Here is an 18,861-nt window from a genome sequence, read left to right on the forward strand (position 1 = left end):
GAATGCACAAACGCGTTACATCTTTAAATCCGGCACATTTGCAAAAGTAAAAGTTAACTTGATAAACGCATCATATCTATAAAAACCAAAAACATGATCTCTATGAGTGAATGCACAAACGCGTTATGTCTTTACAATGAGCACATTGTTTTTATAAGTGACAATACACAGGACAAACGCGTCATATCTATAAAAACTTAAAACATGTGTACAACTCGATAAGGGCAGAGACAGCAGCAGTCATGGGCAGGGCTCAACCAATGTGATGTCAGTTTACTGAGAGAATGCCAACTGCTCTTTCAAGAGGATTTTTATCATTCTAGGGTGGTTCTGTACACACACTCCTGACACACAGTTACGTTTAAACAACATTTAAAAGTGCATTTTCTGGTCGGAGCCGATAGCCTAGTGGGAGTGCTCCGACATGTGGTGCGGTTGCGCATCGGGTGACCTGGATTTGATTCCTGTCTCGTGGTCCTTTCCCGAACACACCCCCTTCTCTCTCCCACTTTGCTTCCTGTCCTCTCTATCAATAGCTGTACAATTAAAGGTAAAAACGCCAAAAACAAATCTTTTCTGGATTTGCGGCCCTTTAAGAGACCACTCCAAAATTTATTTCAGTTTTTCTGAATTTACTATATAGGTACATGTTTCAGTAAAATGATCATTTTTGTTTCATTCTGTGAACTTGTGATGAGATTTTTCCCAAATATAGCAAGAAATAATTCAGTATTCAAATAATACAATGACATTATCACTGTTGGTTACATTTTAAAAAACTTACAGTACACTTAAATAAAGGAGCATGGATCACTTGTGCATTGTTTGATTCCATCATTTATGTCCCAGACTAATTACCTATTGATTCTATCTGTAACCAACAGAGAATTTACAGCCCAGAGCCTGACAGCGATCAATACAGGATGGAGTGTCCAGAACTGCCCTCCACACACATAGAAGCTGGCACACCCTCACATCTTTGACCAATAATGTTTGAAGAAACACTAGGAAATAAAGTATGTTATGCAAAAGAAGTGTGGAAATATTCTTGAGTGAGCATTCTCCTTACACAAGCACCTCTGCACAGACCCAACCATGTGATTTTAAATTATTCACAAACACTATTTCTGCTGTGAATGCTGCTTTTTGGGAACTGAAGATATGACGTGCATATTTTCAGAACATCTTGTGTGTTTCTGTGTGGAGCAGAGTGGTGCGTGACAACTGTGTGAATGTGATTATCTCTCTGGAGTCACTTCAGCTTCAGTCAGACAGTTGAGGTGTATTTTCGAGCCTGACAGAAGGCACGGTTATTAAGACACATACAATCGTGTGCACATGTGCAAGTTAACAAAAATAACACAAACTCCTGTCAGAATCGCACAGCAACCGCTCAAATATCAGATGGTGATACAGCTTGCAGACTCACACGCATCAACACACAAGTTAACATGTGAGCGATAGAAAACAGTGAAGGAATTGCCTCTAAATACACTTTAAAGTGTGAATTCTAGCAACCAGTCAAAAATGTGCATGTAAAAGAGGCTTGTTTGTGGATAGCAATGTTTTATCTCTCAGGGACTCTCTGGAAGTTGTTTTTGTTTAACTAATATTGCCGTTAGAATAAACGCCTGCATAGTATTACTGAAACCAGAGAAGACAACATGTAAAAAGCAAAACTACCACCAAAAGTGTTTTTTCAACATTCTCACAGTGTTTGCGAGGCAGTACTGGATAAAATCCCACATTTTCTCTGTAATGCAAAATGCTTGACATATTCCAGTCAAACTTTATTTTGCAGATACTTTCATTCTGATCAATGCCGACTGTTTGCTGCTTTGATCCTAAATTTCCTAAAAGGGAAATTAGGAAAAAGTTGCTTAGAAAAACAAAATGACAAGCAGGACTAAATACAAAACCATTAAAATAAGTGAGGTTTAGTTTCCAGGCTGTTCGACCTGAACTAATTTTCTGGAAGCACATTAACTCTGTACATTCTCATCTGCTGAATTTGAGTTTACAGCATGATTATGGAAATGAACACAGATGCTGCCATGGGGACGCTCTGTCAATCACTCGCGTGAATGTTGATGTGAGCTTCACAACAGATGTTCTCTCATAAACTAAAGGCACTCCACCCTCTCCAACACTATACTTAATGTACTTGAACTGCATATCATCCAATCCTTCCTAAAGCATGGGAACAAACAATGGAATAAAGCATTCAGCTTCATAAGCTCAAATTAAAAAGAAAATGTAAAACAAATGTGTCTAAAGTTTTGTTTGTCTGTCTTCATTTAATGCATAATAACTGTTGGATCATATGAGCTGGATTTTTGGACCAATGGGGTTTGTGGTGGGTGGGGCTTTCCAGCACAATGTTGCTCTGACAGAAACCCAGACACTTACAGTGCAAATTGTCACTCATTGTAAGTTGCAGTAGTGTCTGGTTAGGACAAAAACTTTTTTATTACCTGTCATCTTATGACATTGTGCCTTCAAACTACTTTGTAAGGTTGAAAGTGATTGGGGAGGAACCCAGCTGAGAGGATTCTGGGTAAAAACAACACATGGATCATTTCACTGTGATGTTTTATTTGACTGCTTAATGCGAGACTGAAAGATGACAGGAATACCCCATAGATCCCTGTTAGGACCCTGTGGGTTTCTCTGCAGTCAAAACCTCGTCACACAGCATGCACGCATGTCAGAATAGATAACTGTAATGGGACCTCTTATGTTATTTATTCTGCCAGAGATAAATGAGCTCAAAATGATAAGACCCTACCATCCACCGGGGCTGAATACGGATCAGCCTGATGCTCGATGCATGCTAAAAATACAGCTGTTGAATGTACTGTACTAGGCTCTGAATGTAAATGAAGACAAACTTTTCTCTTGACTCCTCTAATCAAAGTCGTGGGAATTGTTAGTGGTTGTCTTTTATTCAAGACGCTGTCACGCTTGAGCTTTTGGAGGACACCTGAAGACAAATTAACCTTTTTTACCAGCACCTGCTTATTTAATTTCCAGTATGCTTTGCAATTGATATGAATGCAAAATGTGATATTATAAACGTTGATAAAAGGTTTAAAGGTTTTTTTGGAGGATCTATTGACAGAAATGCAATATAATATACATAACTATGTGTTCAGAGATGAATAAAGACCTTACATAATGAAGCGTTATGTTTTTATTATCTTAGAATTAACCATTTCTATCTACATACACCGCGGGTCCCCTTACATGGAATTCGCCATGTTGTTTCTTCAGTTGCCCTAAACTGACAAACTCCTCTATAGAAAATGATTCGTAAATACATTATCTCCTCCTGCAAAGACAAAAAAATGTGATGACATCTTAGTTCTGTGTCAGCCACCATAGTGCTTCAAAAGGGAGGGGTGGAGTGAGCCTTTGATTGCAATTCACAACCTCACTACTAGATGAAGCTAAATTTCATACACTGGACTTTTAGTTTGTATTATAGTCAGTGGGTTGGAATAAAGTGTGATAATGTAAATCAATTTTATCTGCCTAAAAATTGTTCACTTACTTACACAGTCACCAAATTAGTAATTTATTCACACGTAATGTTATTTCAAATGTATGGCCTCTTGTGAATATCTACAGAAAAGAAATCATGACAGAAGGTTTGTATCCTGTATTTTAAGATGTATTTTTTACTGGATTGGATTTAAAACAACCTGAACAAGGACTTCCATATACTGTACTTTTACTAAAAAAAGGCTTGTCTGATATTTGATGGTTGGCGACAGTTGCTAAGGTAGGATTGGTCAGTCAGATCAAATGAATCGCGTGTGAAAACAGTCTAGACGTGTTGTGTTCAATAGCTGAACAGTCTTGAGCTCAAGCAGTGGAGCATTTCACAGAGCAGGTGACCCTGACATGTATTAATGCATGTAAAGAGTTTATCGGTTAAGAGGCTCAATGTTACGCAGAAGTGCAGTAAATCTCCACTAAGAGGGAGAGATCCCTGTTGCCGGACCCACTTTCACAGTCATCCTAACTTGAACTCAGTACTAGCTGTATCACTCCATGCCTTTCATAGTGAATAGTGGATGCAAAAAGAAACGTTGCACCATTGAACCCAAAACATGTCCCACTCCATGTATCCACGAAAATGTCTAGATTAGAACTGAATTATATGAACTATGCCAAATTCTTCCATTTTCATGATGGAGCAACAAATAAAAGAGATGTAATGACACAGACATCTGAAAGTAACAGGACTGTGTACGGTGTAGTTTTATTACTGCCACAGTAAAATGGACATACAATGGGACCATGTGCTGAAGATGAGATGGCCAAGCATTTGTGCATTTGTTCAGTTGCATAGAGAATGTTTTCTTGCTAATGATGGATTTTATTATGTATCAGACAAACATGCAGAGGTCCTGTGAAAAGGGACTTATCAATTATCAGAGTATAAAGATTTCTTTAGTGGAAAAAAAACACCACTAAAAGTAGTGGAGGCCAGCTATTTTTTATTTGTCTGCTACATGTATTTTTACTTCTTACGTAGACAAAATGGTCTAACCATCAATTTTGTTTGCTTGGTATAGTCAGTTTGTTTGAAATGTCCTACTTTGAAATGCTGATGGAATAAGAGATGGAAGAATACAAAGTAGTTGCAGACCCCATGGAGCGCTAAACCCCCCTTTCTGCCTCTCTCTGTCTCAATCACTTTCTATCTTTCTAAGCAGAAAACGAAAGGAAAACACATTTTCATACCTTTGAAATGTTGCTGGACCTGCTTGCAGAATGACCGAGCGGCTTCTCATTCTGTGAAAGAAAGGAAACAAAAGGGTTTTGAGAACAACGCTTACAATTCCATTCAAAAGAAACAAAGAGATTAAAAACTTTTACGTACAAAGTCTACAGCGACTGACCTCGAAAAAGTGTTTTTTAATAACACTGGAACCTTCAATTGCGATTCTCAGTGTACTCTACAATCTTGCACACTTTAAAATATGAAATACACCCACACAAGAAGAAAATAAGACATTGTTAGAGATTCAACAAAACGATTGCTGTAATTGAACAGTTTTCATGCTGAATATTTTTCAGCTGGTTAATTCTTCCCTCAAGCGTTGAGGAGCGATGTCTGTGTTATTATTTATAGGTCAGCTGTGAGTGGGGTGGGTATATTAACACAGTAAAGGTCTTTGCAGATACAATCCGAAATTTTCGTATACGTTATTTCGTATTCGTCATCCTAAAAATTCGTCACGGACAGAAACGTTGCACACTGAGTCCGATGCGTATTTATTAATCCGTTGCGAAAAAAAATCGCAAAACAATACAAAATGGAGTCTTCAAGCAGTGATGACGATTTTGTTGTCCTCTCTCTTCTTAAAAAGAGAAAAAAAAGAGGAAATATTGAGTCCATCCAGTCCGGGTTGCATAACGAGGAAGGAGAGTTCCACCTCTTTATCATGGAACTGCGGGATTATCCTGACCGATTTCAAATTTACTTCAGGATGTCAGTTGCTCAGTTTGACGCTTTGCTAGCGATACTGAAGCCACATATTATAAAGAAGACCACCAATTTCCGTGAACCAATTGATCCTTAAAGGAGACTGGCAGTATGTCTAAGGTGTGGACACACGCGCGCACACACTCTCACCAAACTGCGGCATCGGACGAGTTTTACATTAGGGACAATAGCCAAAACACCTTTGAAAACGATTCCTACGGATGCGAAAAACGCAGAAAATCGAACCCAGTCCGAATTTTTTTATGACGGACGAAAATATCGGAGGCAGTGTGTAAATGTGATTGACACAACGTGAGGTCGTATTTATTTTTTAACGTCCGAAATTTTCGGACGCAGATTTCGGACTCAATGTGCAATGGGCTTAAGTTTCCCTCTGTGACACTTATTTGATCAATTGCAAAACAAACATGGATGCGCACCAGTTGAAAGTGTGCAAGGACAGGCCGAGTGAACCATTTTGACATTATTGGCTTTGAGATTGTTTGTCTGATGAACAACAGATCAGTTCTTTATTGCGCCACTTCAACAGCCTTCATTTTAATTTTATTTATTTGCACAAAAGTGTTTAATAGAATTTAGTAAATGTAGCGTTAAATAATAAAACGTTCATTTTTGTTATCACTGAATAATATTTACTACACACAGTGTGGTCCAAAAGTCTAAGGTCACTAGTGAATTTTTTGTCAATTTTAGACAAAGCAATTTCAAAACATTTAGTTTATTTTCGTTAATGTATTTTTTTTCAGCAAGATCTAAGAGCATTCCAATAAGCATTCTGTGTGTTGCTTATTTAATAAGTGACTTTTAAAATGAATAATATACAACATTTTTTTGATTTATTAGTTATTTATTTTGGATGTAGATTTTTAATGTGTATGTCAACCATTTGCAACCATTCTTTCCTGATGATATACGGATATTTGCAAAGACTCTTTATCTTCAGAAAGAAAGCAACACTCAAAACTCACATGACAACGTACTCAAGTTTAAATATTTGTCAGAGACAGTCACCTGTTTGTCTTTGAAATCTTGTATTAGCTTTGTCTACGGATTGGGAATGTCATGCAATGTCATGCTGATTGAATCCATGCTCACACAGACATTTGCTTAGCAGAATCAATATCATATTCATATAAATACTTTGATTCAACATCTCATTCTTTTCTCATTTTCCTCAGACAGGCAGATTCTCAAGTGCGGTCTTTGTGCTATGAAGAAAAAGTACATATGCTCCAGTGAAAAACTAGATCTGTCAGACATCTCTTCTCTTTGTTCTCTTTGAACTGACTGAAACACATAACAAGAGCCCAAGAGCTTATAAACAGACTGTACACAACACATAAAACCCTATTGGTTGCGACCAGTTTTCCCCAGAGGAATTTGTGTTTCACTTTGTGATTTTAATTCCTTACGAATATAACAAGTCCGTTTTTTCACACAACCTCAGTAAAAAAATATAGAGCAGACACCTTGGCTTTGTTCAGCTATTGTAACTACTCTGAGAAATGTAAGCCTGCAATGTCTGTGATAGAGATGTCATTTATTAATGCTTTTCTTTATGACTTTCATCAAACTGCATTACGGATTCAGATATTTTGCTTACTTTCCAGGTAGAAAAACAGTCGGTGGTTACTGCTGTCATCTCATTCAGCGTAAAACAAATGTCCACAGGAGAGTCCAATCACAGACTCTCAGATCACAGTGAAGCACATAACACAAGACGTCCCCTGCTAATAATTATAACTCGGATATCAATTAAAAACCAACTAAACGAAAGAACCTGTGAAAAACTTGCACGTGCCAAGTTCGTATTTCCGCCCTGTATGAACGTTGGGGCAGTAATGGCACTAATATCAGTGGTTGGCAGAGAAAAGCTCTGTAACAAAGAGGCCTTTGGCAGCATGTGCTATGATTAGTGAGCGAGTGTGTGTGTGTGTGTGTGTGTGTGTGTGTGTGTGTGTGTGTGTGTGTGTGTGTGTGTGTGTGTGCGTGTGTGTGCATTCATGTTTGTATATCCCGGTGGGGACCTAAACCTGAATACACACCAACACATGGGGACTCGTGTCACCGTGGGGACCAAAATTGAGGTCCCCAGGGGTAAAACAGCTAATAAATTGTACAGAACAATATTTTTTACAAATCTAAAAATGCAAAAAGTGTTCTATGATCTTTAGGTTTAGGGATAGGGTTAGGGGATAGAATACACAGTTTGTACAGTATAAAAACATTACGCCTATGGACTGTCCCCACGGGGATAGTCAACCAAAGCCTGTGCGTGTGTGTGCGTGTGTGTGCGCGTATGTGTGCGTGTGTGTGTGTGTGTGTGCATGTGTGTGTGTGAGAGCTCAATGTTTTGAAGTGAACTGAACTCTACTGCTGAGAGGTCTAATACATGTGAAAGCATGTGCAGCAGCAGAAGGACATACTCTTTATCTTTAATCATTGCTGCTTTTACTCACGTCTCTTGCCTTTAGCTGTTACCATGGAGATAGCAGCGGAAGGGGACGGAGTGCTTAATCCCTGCTGGTTACTGCATGTGTTATTAAGATATAAAACAAAATTGCTCATCTACACTCAGTTTCCATACAGATGCGCACAAGAGGTTACGGTCATGTCCTTATAACTTTTTGTTTGAATTTGAATGAATGAATTAAACTGAATATGGCTGGGCAATACAGCGAATTATATATTTAAAATAATTTTGGTGGCAATAAAATAAATAATAATAAAAAATAAAATAAATTGTACATGTATTAGTTTATAGCAAATGCTTTTATCCATGAGGAAGACAAATAAATAAGAAACAAAGTCAAAATTAAGTAATGCAACAACTTGAAGCTGACAACAATAGCAACCAAATAAAGTCATTAGAACCAAATAAAATTTCATTAGACCTTTCTTTCTTACCCCTTTAGAGGGAGAATGTAAATCTCTCATCACAGACCAAAAGTACAAAACTTGGGTATGAGGTATCTAATATTAATAAAATTAATTTGTACTAATAACCTTGACACCTGCATATGACAACTTTGAATAGAGAAACAGTCTTGTAGATGATCAAAAAGAGATTAAGTTAAACCAAATGAGCGATATGAGACAATTCAACTTCGATTTTATTTAACTGATTTAAAAAACCTAGGCCCGGTTTCACAGACAAGGCTTTACCTAAGCCAGGACTATGCCTTAGTTAATTTAGCCTATTTAAGTAGCTTTTATTAAAATACCTAAGAAAAGCATTACCGATGTGCATCTTGAGACAAAACGATGGCACTGATATATTTTAAGTTATGTCAGGGCAAGTTATTTTCAGTTAAGACAGTTCAAAATTAATTTTAGTCTGGGACTAGCCTAAATCCTTGTCTGTGAAACCGGGGCCTAGTGTTTTACAACTCGACCTTTTAAGTCAGTTCAAAATAATTAAGTTCAACTGACTTAATTATAGCTAACTTGAGTTAACTTAAAAATTTAAGGCAGCTGAAATTGGTGACATTTTTAACAACGAGATTAAAACTGTATCGCAATTACTATGAGTTTCAGGTACTTTCAATGGAGATACGGTTGAATGTTAACTTCACTCCAGGTGTGTTGTGGCTGTGTAAAGGCGACGGCAGAAATGAAGCGCTAATGCGATGTTGTTATGCATCCGCAGCGCTTCATCAGCGAGTGGGCAGATCCAGAATAATGAGGCGAGCTTCAAGGTTTCCATGAGTGCACAGATAATATAATGAGATGACAAATGCATGACTGCCGCTTCAATATAATATGACAGGGACGATTAGAGGAGAAAACAGCACTGTGAGGTTTGCAGGAGATGAGCGCTATCTACAAATCACTCAGCATGCTCAAATAATGAGCAACAATGAGTAAATGTTAAACAAAGCTTATAATAACACTGGCAAAAAACTTGGAATAACGAAAAACTTGCTTGGAATAGTAAACTTTGCAGCAGTCTCTCTATTTTGTAAGCAATGTTTATCTGATGGTCTGTGAATGTCTGTGGGAGGTCTGTTGGCATACAAAACTAAACTGCTGATGTACACAGTATTTCCATTTCTAAGAAAAAGGTCTCAGGTGTGGTTACCTCATAACAACGTCACCATCATTTCCACAAGGTTGCACTATTGTCGGTTAAAGCTTTGCAGAGAGCATTCGAGCCTAACCTCGTCGCAGTACGTGTGGCGTGTCTGAGAAGAGGGAGAGCCTCACAGAGAAGATTGAATTATCCTACTTGCTGAGTAGAGGTTGTTATCGGTCCTGAATGTAGGCCTGTGACAGATGGTCATTCTGCATGGGCTCATCTGGCTGCTTTTTCTCTCCATCTCTCACACTCTCTATCTCCATGTCTCATTGCCTCTGCAGACAGTTATAAACGCTGTAACATCGCTGAGGAGGAACGAGATCCCTGCTACAATCTCACAATCACTGTCATTTCATTCTCCCTCTTTTTTTGTTCTGTTTTTCACTTTCCTTGTGTGCAAAGGCAGCTCTGGATTTTTTATTGGTTAACGTTTGACTGGAAATGACACAATACAATTTTGAGGACATGTGTGGGGTTCCAATGACAAAACAAAAATAAATTGTGTTTCTCAAAGTGTTACGGTCAAAGGATAAGATTGCAGTTAAGATGATGTGTTAATCGAGCAAAAATACACATATTTATACATACAGTATTACATATCACTTCTGTGCTTCTGAAACCTCATATCTCCATATTCCCTGATTTTTATTTTTTGCCATAAATTATTATTATTAGTCACCATTTATGTTTGTCACAAATATTTAACCAATAAAAAGTACTAAAATGTGTGTTTATTTAAAAAAGAAAGTGTGTTTTTCCACCTGAAAAACAACAAATTTGGACATCCAAGGTTTCAGAAGGACAGTGATGATATCAAACAGTTTGGGCAATGAGAGATATAACAGTTGGATTACATAAACTGTAAAACACAACCGAATTCCATAAATTATATCTTAAAAACTGTAAAGCTGTATACTAAAAGTAAAACTACACAGAAAAGGCCAATTTACATTATGATGCATTTTAGTAGAACAACCCAATTTCAACAACTTACAAAGATTTGTTTAGTGGTTTACATGATGTTGCCATGCAGCTGCTCATAAAAACTGTAAAAGTATGGTATAACAATTAGGGCTATCAAAAGATTAATCGCATCCAGAATAAACGTTTGTGTTAATAAACTTTATAATAATATAATATGTGCATGCTAATTTAGTACTTGTAAAAACACACACATACATGCACTCTAAAAAAAAGCCGTAAAAATAGGGCACAATATACTGTATTAATATGAAGGAATTTTCCGTGTTCATTTTTACAGTTGTTTTACCTGTATTTTACATTTTGCACTGCATTCATTTGCAGTTTAGCATTAATGGAAATGTCTGTAAAATAAAGGAAAATGTACTGGTCATTTTCTGCCAGTACTTTATCTGTTTTTTCACGGGAGTTTTTTTTTACAGTGTGCATATATTTAAGAAAAATATAAAAATGAATAAAAATGTATATATTGTTGGTAAATATATGTGTATGTGTTTAAAAATACAAAATTAATATGCACAGTACACAGACATACATTATGTAAACACAAACTTTTATTCTGGATGCGATTAATCTAAATCGTTTGACAGCCCTAATAACAATGAATGCAAATAAACAGGGGTGCACACAAGTTTTTCTATCTGGTTCTCAAGAGAGCACCTGGAGATTTGGTTTGGTGCTCACATTGCACATAGTGTGACAAATTATATTTACCTATTAAAAATAAAAGTAAAAAAGTAGTTACTTTTTAATGAACAATAAACAAAATAATAAAGTGGGATAATACTATATTTATATTACTTTAAAGTACACTTAAAATACAATGATAATGTATTTCTTCTTGTTTTTCTTTTTACATTAGTAAATATTAATTTTCAACACCAATTTTGAAACCTAAAACGACAACCTTTTTGGTTTTTGGCAGGTTGCTGGGAAGTGCACTTGCGAACGCACATGGAGACTTGCGGTGCGGAGCTAGGATCGAGTATAGCATAGAGAAACACAAGCTGCGTGCAAGTGTCAAGTTTAAACAGCTTGTCCTTTTAGAAAGTTTAAGAGAAGCGGTGTTTTGGTAGACGTGCAGCGCAGCGCAGTTCCAGACATTCACAGAGGCTGCGCGTGCCGCGTGCTTCTCTAGTAACGAAAGCAGAACCAACAAAGGCGGAGCTACCAATACTCCGTTTTTCATCATTTACACCCAGGTCCCGTTTAACACCGGGAACAAACGACATATCAGTAGATTTGGCAGCATTCCGCACAAACGGAAATCTTATCCAGTATTACATTTAGTCGGTCTAAAACAGTGATTGTGCATCAAAAGGTTTCAACCATGTCAGTACGCAAATGAGCGTTCTAAACTTATTCACAGAGCGCATTTTTAATTTTGGTCGCGCATGCGCACTTGCGCACCACTTATGCGCATCCCTGCAAATAAACATTAGTTAATCTTTATGACATTCTAGCATTTCTATCTTTATTTAAGAATGGTGTTCACTTTGCTAATTAATATAGGCTAAGCGCTGTCCAAATGCAGCAGTTTGTGATGAACGTTCATGTTGTTATTGTGACAGATGCTTATGTCCGCCCGGGGCTGAAAGGGACAGAACGTTGTTAATGACATAGCTGCTAATGCATTCAAGGTAACTGTTTGTTGCTGTGAAACCGCTTGTCATACACACAATCATCTGTGCTGAGATTATCGGTCCTTAATATTGAGAATGAATGTGTGGGTGTTTACAAAGACAGAGATGAAAACAGAGAAAGCAGCTGAATTAAATCAACACAACAAACATTACGCTCCCAGGGAACAGTGAAAAGATGTTTGAATACCGGGCTGATGAAATTTGGGCTTTCATGTTTCGTTTAAGACGTTGAGAAGAGAGAAATAAGTGGAGAAGATTATGTAATTCATTTAGTGTACAGCCGCGGAAAAAATAAGAGACCGCTCCAAATTTTCTAGATGTATTATGGTCATGTATATACAGTCCAGTCTTTGTCTTTCCTGAGGTTTGATGTTATTGAAATTCAACAAAGTCATCCAACAGCAATGTGAAAGACTGACAGCGTGACAAGACACATGAAGACTGTGATAAAAATCGAGGTCACCACATAAAAAAACATTTCTAAACTTTTCCTAAATACACGTACAACTATTACTGCTGTATTGCTCAAAAGTGAATATCTTTTTCTGTTATTTTGACCTGATTCTCCAGTTTTCATTTTCTGCAAATAAATGCAAAAAGAAACAATATTCATGTTTAAAATTTGGGAGAAATGTTGTTAGTAGTTAGGAGAATAAAGAAAAAAAATTACATTTTACCTAAACGCATACCTATAAATAGTCCATTTTAAAATCTGAAAAATGGCCTCTGAATTTTTTTCCGCAGCTGTATATGAAAGTAGGTGTGATCATATTATATATGTGCCCAATGTGAAATGGTATGACACAATTTTCTTAGTTGTGTTGATGTATTCCTTAATAATGGTTTGGTTTTCACCTTGTTTATGCTAGTCAGAGGCAGGTGAATCTAGGGAAAAGAAGAGCTTTTTATCAGACGAAAATGTGTATATTCTTGAGTGTAAGATGAGTCATCATAATTTTGGTCTTTTTTCCTGGAAGTCTAAAGACAGTACATTTGAAGCACACTACCATTTGGAAGGTCATAAGGTTAACAGGCATCGACTAAAAGCCACAAAACCTTAAAAACATGTTTATTCCATGTGGTCTTTGAATTGGACAAGTCAAGCTCTTCCTACACCAACTCTCAAACCCACAGGACTGCCATAACATTTTTCTTAAAGAAATCCAGTGAAAGACATTCACTGCAACAATCAAAGCTTTATCATTTGTAACTGAATTGTAAAGACATTTCAGCTGTCATAAAGAGCCTCGTGATTTTTAATGTCTTATACAGTTTTCTTATAATAAAACTAAGCGTCAGTACTCTTTCTAGTACTGACATCAACACCGCAGACAAAAAGTCTGTATTTACATCCGAGTCCATATGACAGCTGGTTCTGGTGTTGAGGGGATTTTTCTCTGAGGTAAAGACACTCTTTTGTGCCCATATTGATGTAGCACTTTTTTGTTTTTGTTTCTTTTAATCAATTTCTCAAGCAAAGAGGAAGAACTCAATCTCAATTCCAGCCATGTTGGAAAACAACAAGACGTGTGGCTGTTTTTGTCTGTTTTCTTGCAATGTTTTGATCAGTCAGCTGCTCCTCTTAAGACCGTCTGAGTGGTCTGCTGATTCACTGAATGCAGTTAGTTTATTTCATATTATGTTAAAATGGAAGCGTAGCTGCTTAACTGCAGATCAGAGCAATTTTACAAAAAGCAGAAATGAGAGAAAATATCAACACTTTTCATGTGATGTGTAAAAACACCACGGTGGGATCTTGTGTGAATTTCACGCAATATTTAACTTAACATCAACAAGTCATTAGATTAGTGATTCACTCTATCGCAACTTATTCAAACGTGTAATTTAAACTAATCAACAGGCTAAAACGTTACACGAGTAGGATTTATTTACTATTCATCTAAATCACAAAGAAATATGTTTGCGTGTAATGAGATTTGAGAAAAACAGATATAAAACGGAATGATCGTGATGCTGAGAGAATGTAATTCTATTTAACAGGAAGTCTGAATGGAAGCGTTTTCCTGTTTGAGCACAAAATTTTGCACAATGGAGGCTCAGATTTCAATATCAAAGAAGCTGAACGCAGGCTGAGGGGAATTTATTCTGGGCAATGACGACAATTAAGGGTCTCTTTCAGCTGTTAGCTACAGTTTACCCATCTGACCTGTCAAGAAAACCCCACACCCGTGAACCAGAGATCACATGGTACAGTGTGAAAAGGACATTTACAATCTGAGTAAAGGTCAATACAGAAGCACAGTGTCTACTGAATCACAGGAAATGGTCATTTATCAACAACTGAAATGGGAAACTGCATGTAAATTAAGCCTGGCTCAGACTACAGGAGTTTTAAAATCCTGACAGATTTCAAATTCTGGTTGCAGCACACACATAAGGAGAATCTTGACAGATTCTCTTATTTAAAATCTTAAACAAGCTCACACTCATCAGTGTACAACTAAATTACACATATTTTACATATCCATAGGATATGCAGTTTTGTAAAAGGAGCTAATAGTAACCGTTTTAATGGGTTTACTATTTTTAGATGTTGACATCACATCTACATTTGAATCTCTTTTTCAAGCACTACAAAAATAGGTTTGCCCTTTGTAAACTTGCATTTATGAATGTGAAATGTCCAGATAAGAAAACGTTGGGGAGTAAAGTTGTGTTTATAAATAAGCCTAAAGGTAGCAAGTGCAAAAATAAAAATTTAGAAAGTTTGATTGGAAGTTTTTTTATTTCATAATTGCACATCAAAAGACATCCTAAAACACCCAAACTACAGGATAATATTAAGATTATCATACCAGAGGACGCCTCTTAAGTCATCTCACCGGGAAACAGAAGTAAACAAAGGGACATCGCAAAGTTAATTTCACGTGATCTCACCTGGCAACGGTTGTGTAACGTCTTTGTCGCTCTCTGAATGATTCTCTGTCTGTCTGTCCAAAGCCGCGGGAACGTATTTTGAGCAGGGGGTGCTATAATGCTTTTTGCTAGAGCTGAAGTTATGACTGTGCTTTGGGCGAGCCGCTTAAGTTTAATGTTAATAAATAACGGAAGAAAAAAAATAGTAGCTGCCGAGAATAAAGATGAATGCCAATGTAATTATAAGATACAGCATAAAAACAAACACATAAACGCATGTTATCTGTATGCCTATAGCCAAATAACAATCTGTTGAACGAAACTACAAGCTGCGCGTTAGCAGTTAACTTACCCGGTACATTTAAAACCGACGCGACTTCTCCCCAGCTCTTTTCCTTATCTGTGCGGTTGTGGTATGTTTTGGATGATACATTATATAGACAATCATGCTGTTGCCACAAATTGTTCCTCCATCTCCGCTGTCCAACTTGCAGGAGCTTTCGCGGTCGACATTTTTAAAGGTCTGTCAGTCACCTCCGTCACCTTGCAGATGTGCCTCTCATTGGATGTTGCGAAAGTACCAAGGTCATCACCCCGATTTAAAATCCTAAAAATCAAACATGTTTGATATGATCGGGGCGGCCCCGATTTCTCTCGGAGCAGATCGGGAGGTGTAAGATTCGATCTGTGAACGCCTCACATTACGTGATAATCTGGGCCGAACCTCAGACCCAATCGAGGTTCTGGACCAGATTTTTTCAAAGATTCTCGGGAGGGGAAATAGGGGTAAATTCTGGCCGAGAATCCTGTAATCTGAGCCAGGCTTTACTGTCCATTTCATGTTTCACTTAATCACACCCAACCACATACAATGACATCAAAATAAGAAATGTCACATTTCAAATGTACTGTACAAAAAGGCATTTTCATTTTTTTCTTACAACACAAAATAGCAACATTTCCTACCACTTATGTATGTTGTGCATTTATAGATTTGTGTAGTATTTAGGTATTTGTGCATAAAGGCATCTCTTTGAAAGAATAAAAGACCAAAACACTTTAAGGTAGGCCGGAAAATGCAGAATTCTTCAATGAATTGTTTCCCCTAATTTGGTGTGAAAATGTGCACGTAGGCATTTCAGCTGTACACTGTTGTTTTACTAAAAGCTAATGAATACAGTTTATATAAAATACTTAGATAAATTGTTGTGTGATGTGGTTATTTTAACAACCAAATCAAGGTTTCTGGAAAATTGTTTTGAAATATCTGAGTTATATTGACAATATATTTCTAGGGATGCACCAATAGCGATACCATCTGTATCGGGCCCGATACCAAGCTCATGTACTCCCACTAGTACTCATATAGATACACTGTTATCAAAGACTGATATCTCACGTGACATAACTGACAGAAGTGACTGAAATTTGTGCTTCGAAAGTTTTTACAAGCACATAAAATTGTCTTTTTTCATAATGTGTTTTGAGGCAGAGTTATTAGTTTCAGTGTGTTGTGCATAGAAAATTTCCACCTCACCAAAAAAATACAGGTACAGACATCGGTATTGGTATCCGCGAGTACCAGAAAAAAATATAGTTACTCGTACTTGTGCCCGGTTTCACACACAAGGCTTAAGACTAGTCCCAGACTAAAATAAAAGTTTGAGCTGTCTTAACTGAAAATAAACAGCCCTGACATATCTTAAAATATGTCCTTGCCATTGTTTTGTCTCAAGATGCACACCAGCAGTATTTTTATACAAGGCATTTTAATAAAAGTGACTTAAATATCCTAATTTAACCAAGGCATAGTCCTGGCTTAAGCTAAACCTTGCCTGTGAAACCCGGGCCATAGTCTTTAAAAAATGGCATCAGAGCATCCCTAATATTTTCCCATATCACTACTGTTGTATCTATATCTACAATAGAGAAACAATTGTCCACCCAATGTCTCTTTTTGCACAATAGTTGTGTAATATAGAAATTAGTGCTGTTAAACGATTAATCGCATCCAGAATAAAACTTTGTGTTTACAGTGTTTCCCCTACCATTACCTTAGGGGGCGGGGCCCCGCCCCTCCAACGGCACCCTAACCCCCCATGAAAACCTGCAGACACCAAGAGCAGGTAAATAAATTGACACTTTTACTGTAACGCTAAAGTAAACGAAAATACAGCAGTAGTCTAAAAGTATTTTTAGCTGTAGGTCAGATTACTGGCTGCTATATAGGTTTGTGACAGATTATATAACGTATTGTATCTACATTTAGCATTAATGATATTAATAATATTAATAGCATTAACAATCAGCATGTTAAGAGCATTTCATAATGAATCATGTTTTAATTGGAAATATTATTTAGAATCAGGTCTAGTATGAATGGCATGGAAAAGCTATTTGTTAGTAACTTTGTAAGTACTTCTGCTCATGATAAATTCATTTCAGTTGTTACATTTTGTTGTCAGTAGTTTTATTAAATATTAAAATAGACCATTAGGACATCGCTTTAGCACCAGAGCCTACAACACATTTTCTCAGTTAACAGGCCTTCTATATTTCATACATACTGTGGCTATCAGAATATGAAATAAATGGCCTGATAAAACATTAGATGTTAACTTTTTATATACATATTCGACTGGGCTCAATTGATTAAATATTATTTATTAAAAAATATAGAAAGAAAATATAGAGGCCACACTATAAAAATAAAATGCACAGTACACAGACATTATGTTAACACACATTCGTTAAACAGAAATAGTACAAATGTAGGCAGTAATGATATTGTTGACTATTACGCAGCTAGGGACTTTTGCTTCAACTGTTGTTTCAATGAGAATGATTTCACAAAATGAAAGTAAAAACAGCACACACGAGTAATACTGAAAGTCCAGAAGTTATAAAACAGAAAAATTAAGGAACGGCCTGGCACACCTAACACATCCTGACATTGTTATGATCTCAAAGTGAAACTACATTTCTATGGTTTAACAGCCCACGGCACATTAATGCGGTTGGATGTAAAGCCACTATTAATTAGCTCAGGCCAGACAAGTCCAATACGCTAGTCAACACCAAGACCCCCGTCTTCCCTGGTGACCCCTTGCACTCTTTCCGGTGTCGAAATGCAAATGAGGAGTCAAATCACAAACAATAAAGAATTCACTATAGCCTTGAAAACAATATGATATAACAGTACATAATTATTAAACTAGTAAAAGCAGGAAAACATTGCTGTTATCAAACATACAGTATATTCATGGTTATATATTAAGAGTGTGAGCACTCATTTCTTATTGGTGGGAAGGACAGATTGTGCCGCCTCTAAATCACACCATGGGTAAAGCAAATGTTGCTGGTCAGAATGATCAAACAAACAAGGCAATGTTTTCATAGCACCTTACTAACAACACATTCATTAAGTTTGAATTGAATAAAATGTTTAAATATCTAAAACATTGTAGCAAGTTTGTTAAAAACAATCCTCCAATGTAAACAAAAGCAGAATGTTATTCTGTGGTAGGTGTGCTAGGCGGAATATATACACAGTGATGTACTTGATCTGTTACTATAGTATAGAAATAATAGAAAACTAAATAGGCCAATAAGCATCCAGAACAGAAACTACGGTGTCACAAAAGATTTTTCTCTCCACAATTCATTCCTAATTTGTCATGTTTAATTAAACATAATCAGACTGAACAAGCCTGTCGATAACTTCAGGCTAAAGAATCTATAAGCGGTAAGAACTGAAACAGCAC

At 36.8% G+C, this 18,861-nt stretch overlaps 1 protein-coding gene across 2 annotated transcripts in view; it reads right to left on the reverse strand.

Annotated features, from left to right (window-relative positions):
* Positions 1–18,861, reverse strand: part of marchf8 (membrane-associated ring finger (C3HC4) 8) — a 102,699-nt gene that overhangs the window by 23,901 nt on the left and 59,937 nt on the right. For both annotated transcript variants that reach the window (XM_057341390.1, XM_057341389.1), the window contains exon 3: positions 4,753–4,803. In XM_057341390.1, the coding sequence (XP_057197373.1) occupies positions 4,753–4,803 (51 nt within the window). The remainder of the gene's footprint in view (positions 1–4,752; positions 4,804–18,861) is intronic.

Source organism: Triplophysa rosa, linkage group LG9 (genome assembly GCF_024868665.1).
Source record: "Triplophysa rosa linkage group LG9, Trosa_1v2, whole genome shotgun sequence".
NCBI lineage: Eukaryota > Metazoa > Chordata > Actinopteri > Cypriniformes > Nemacheilidae > Triplophysa > Triplophysa rosa.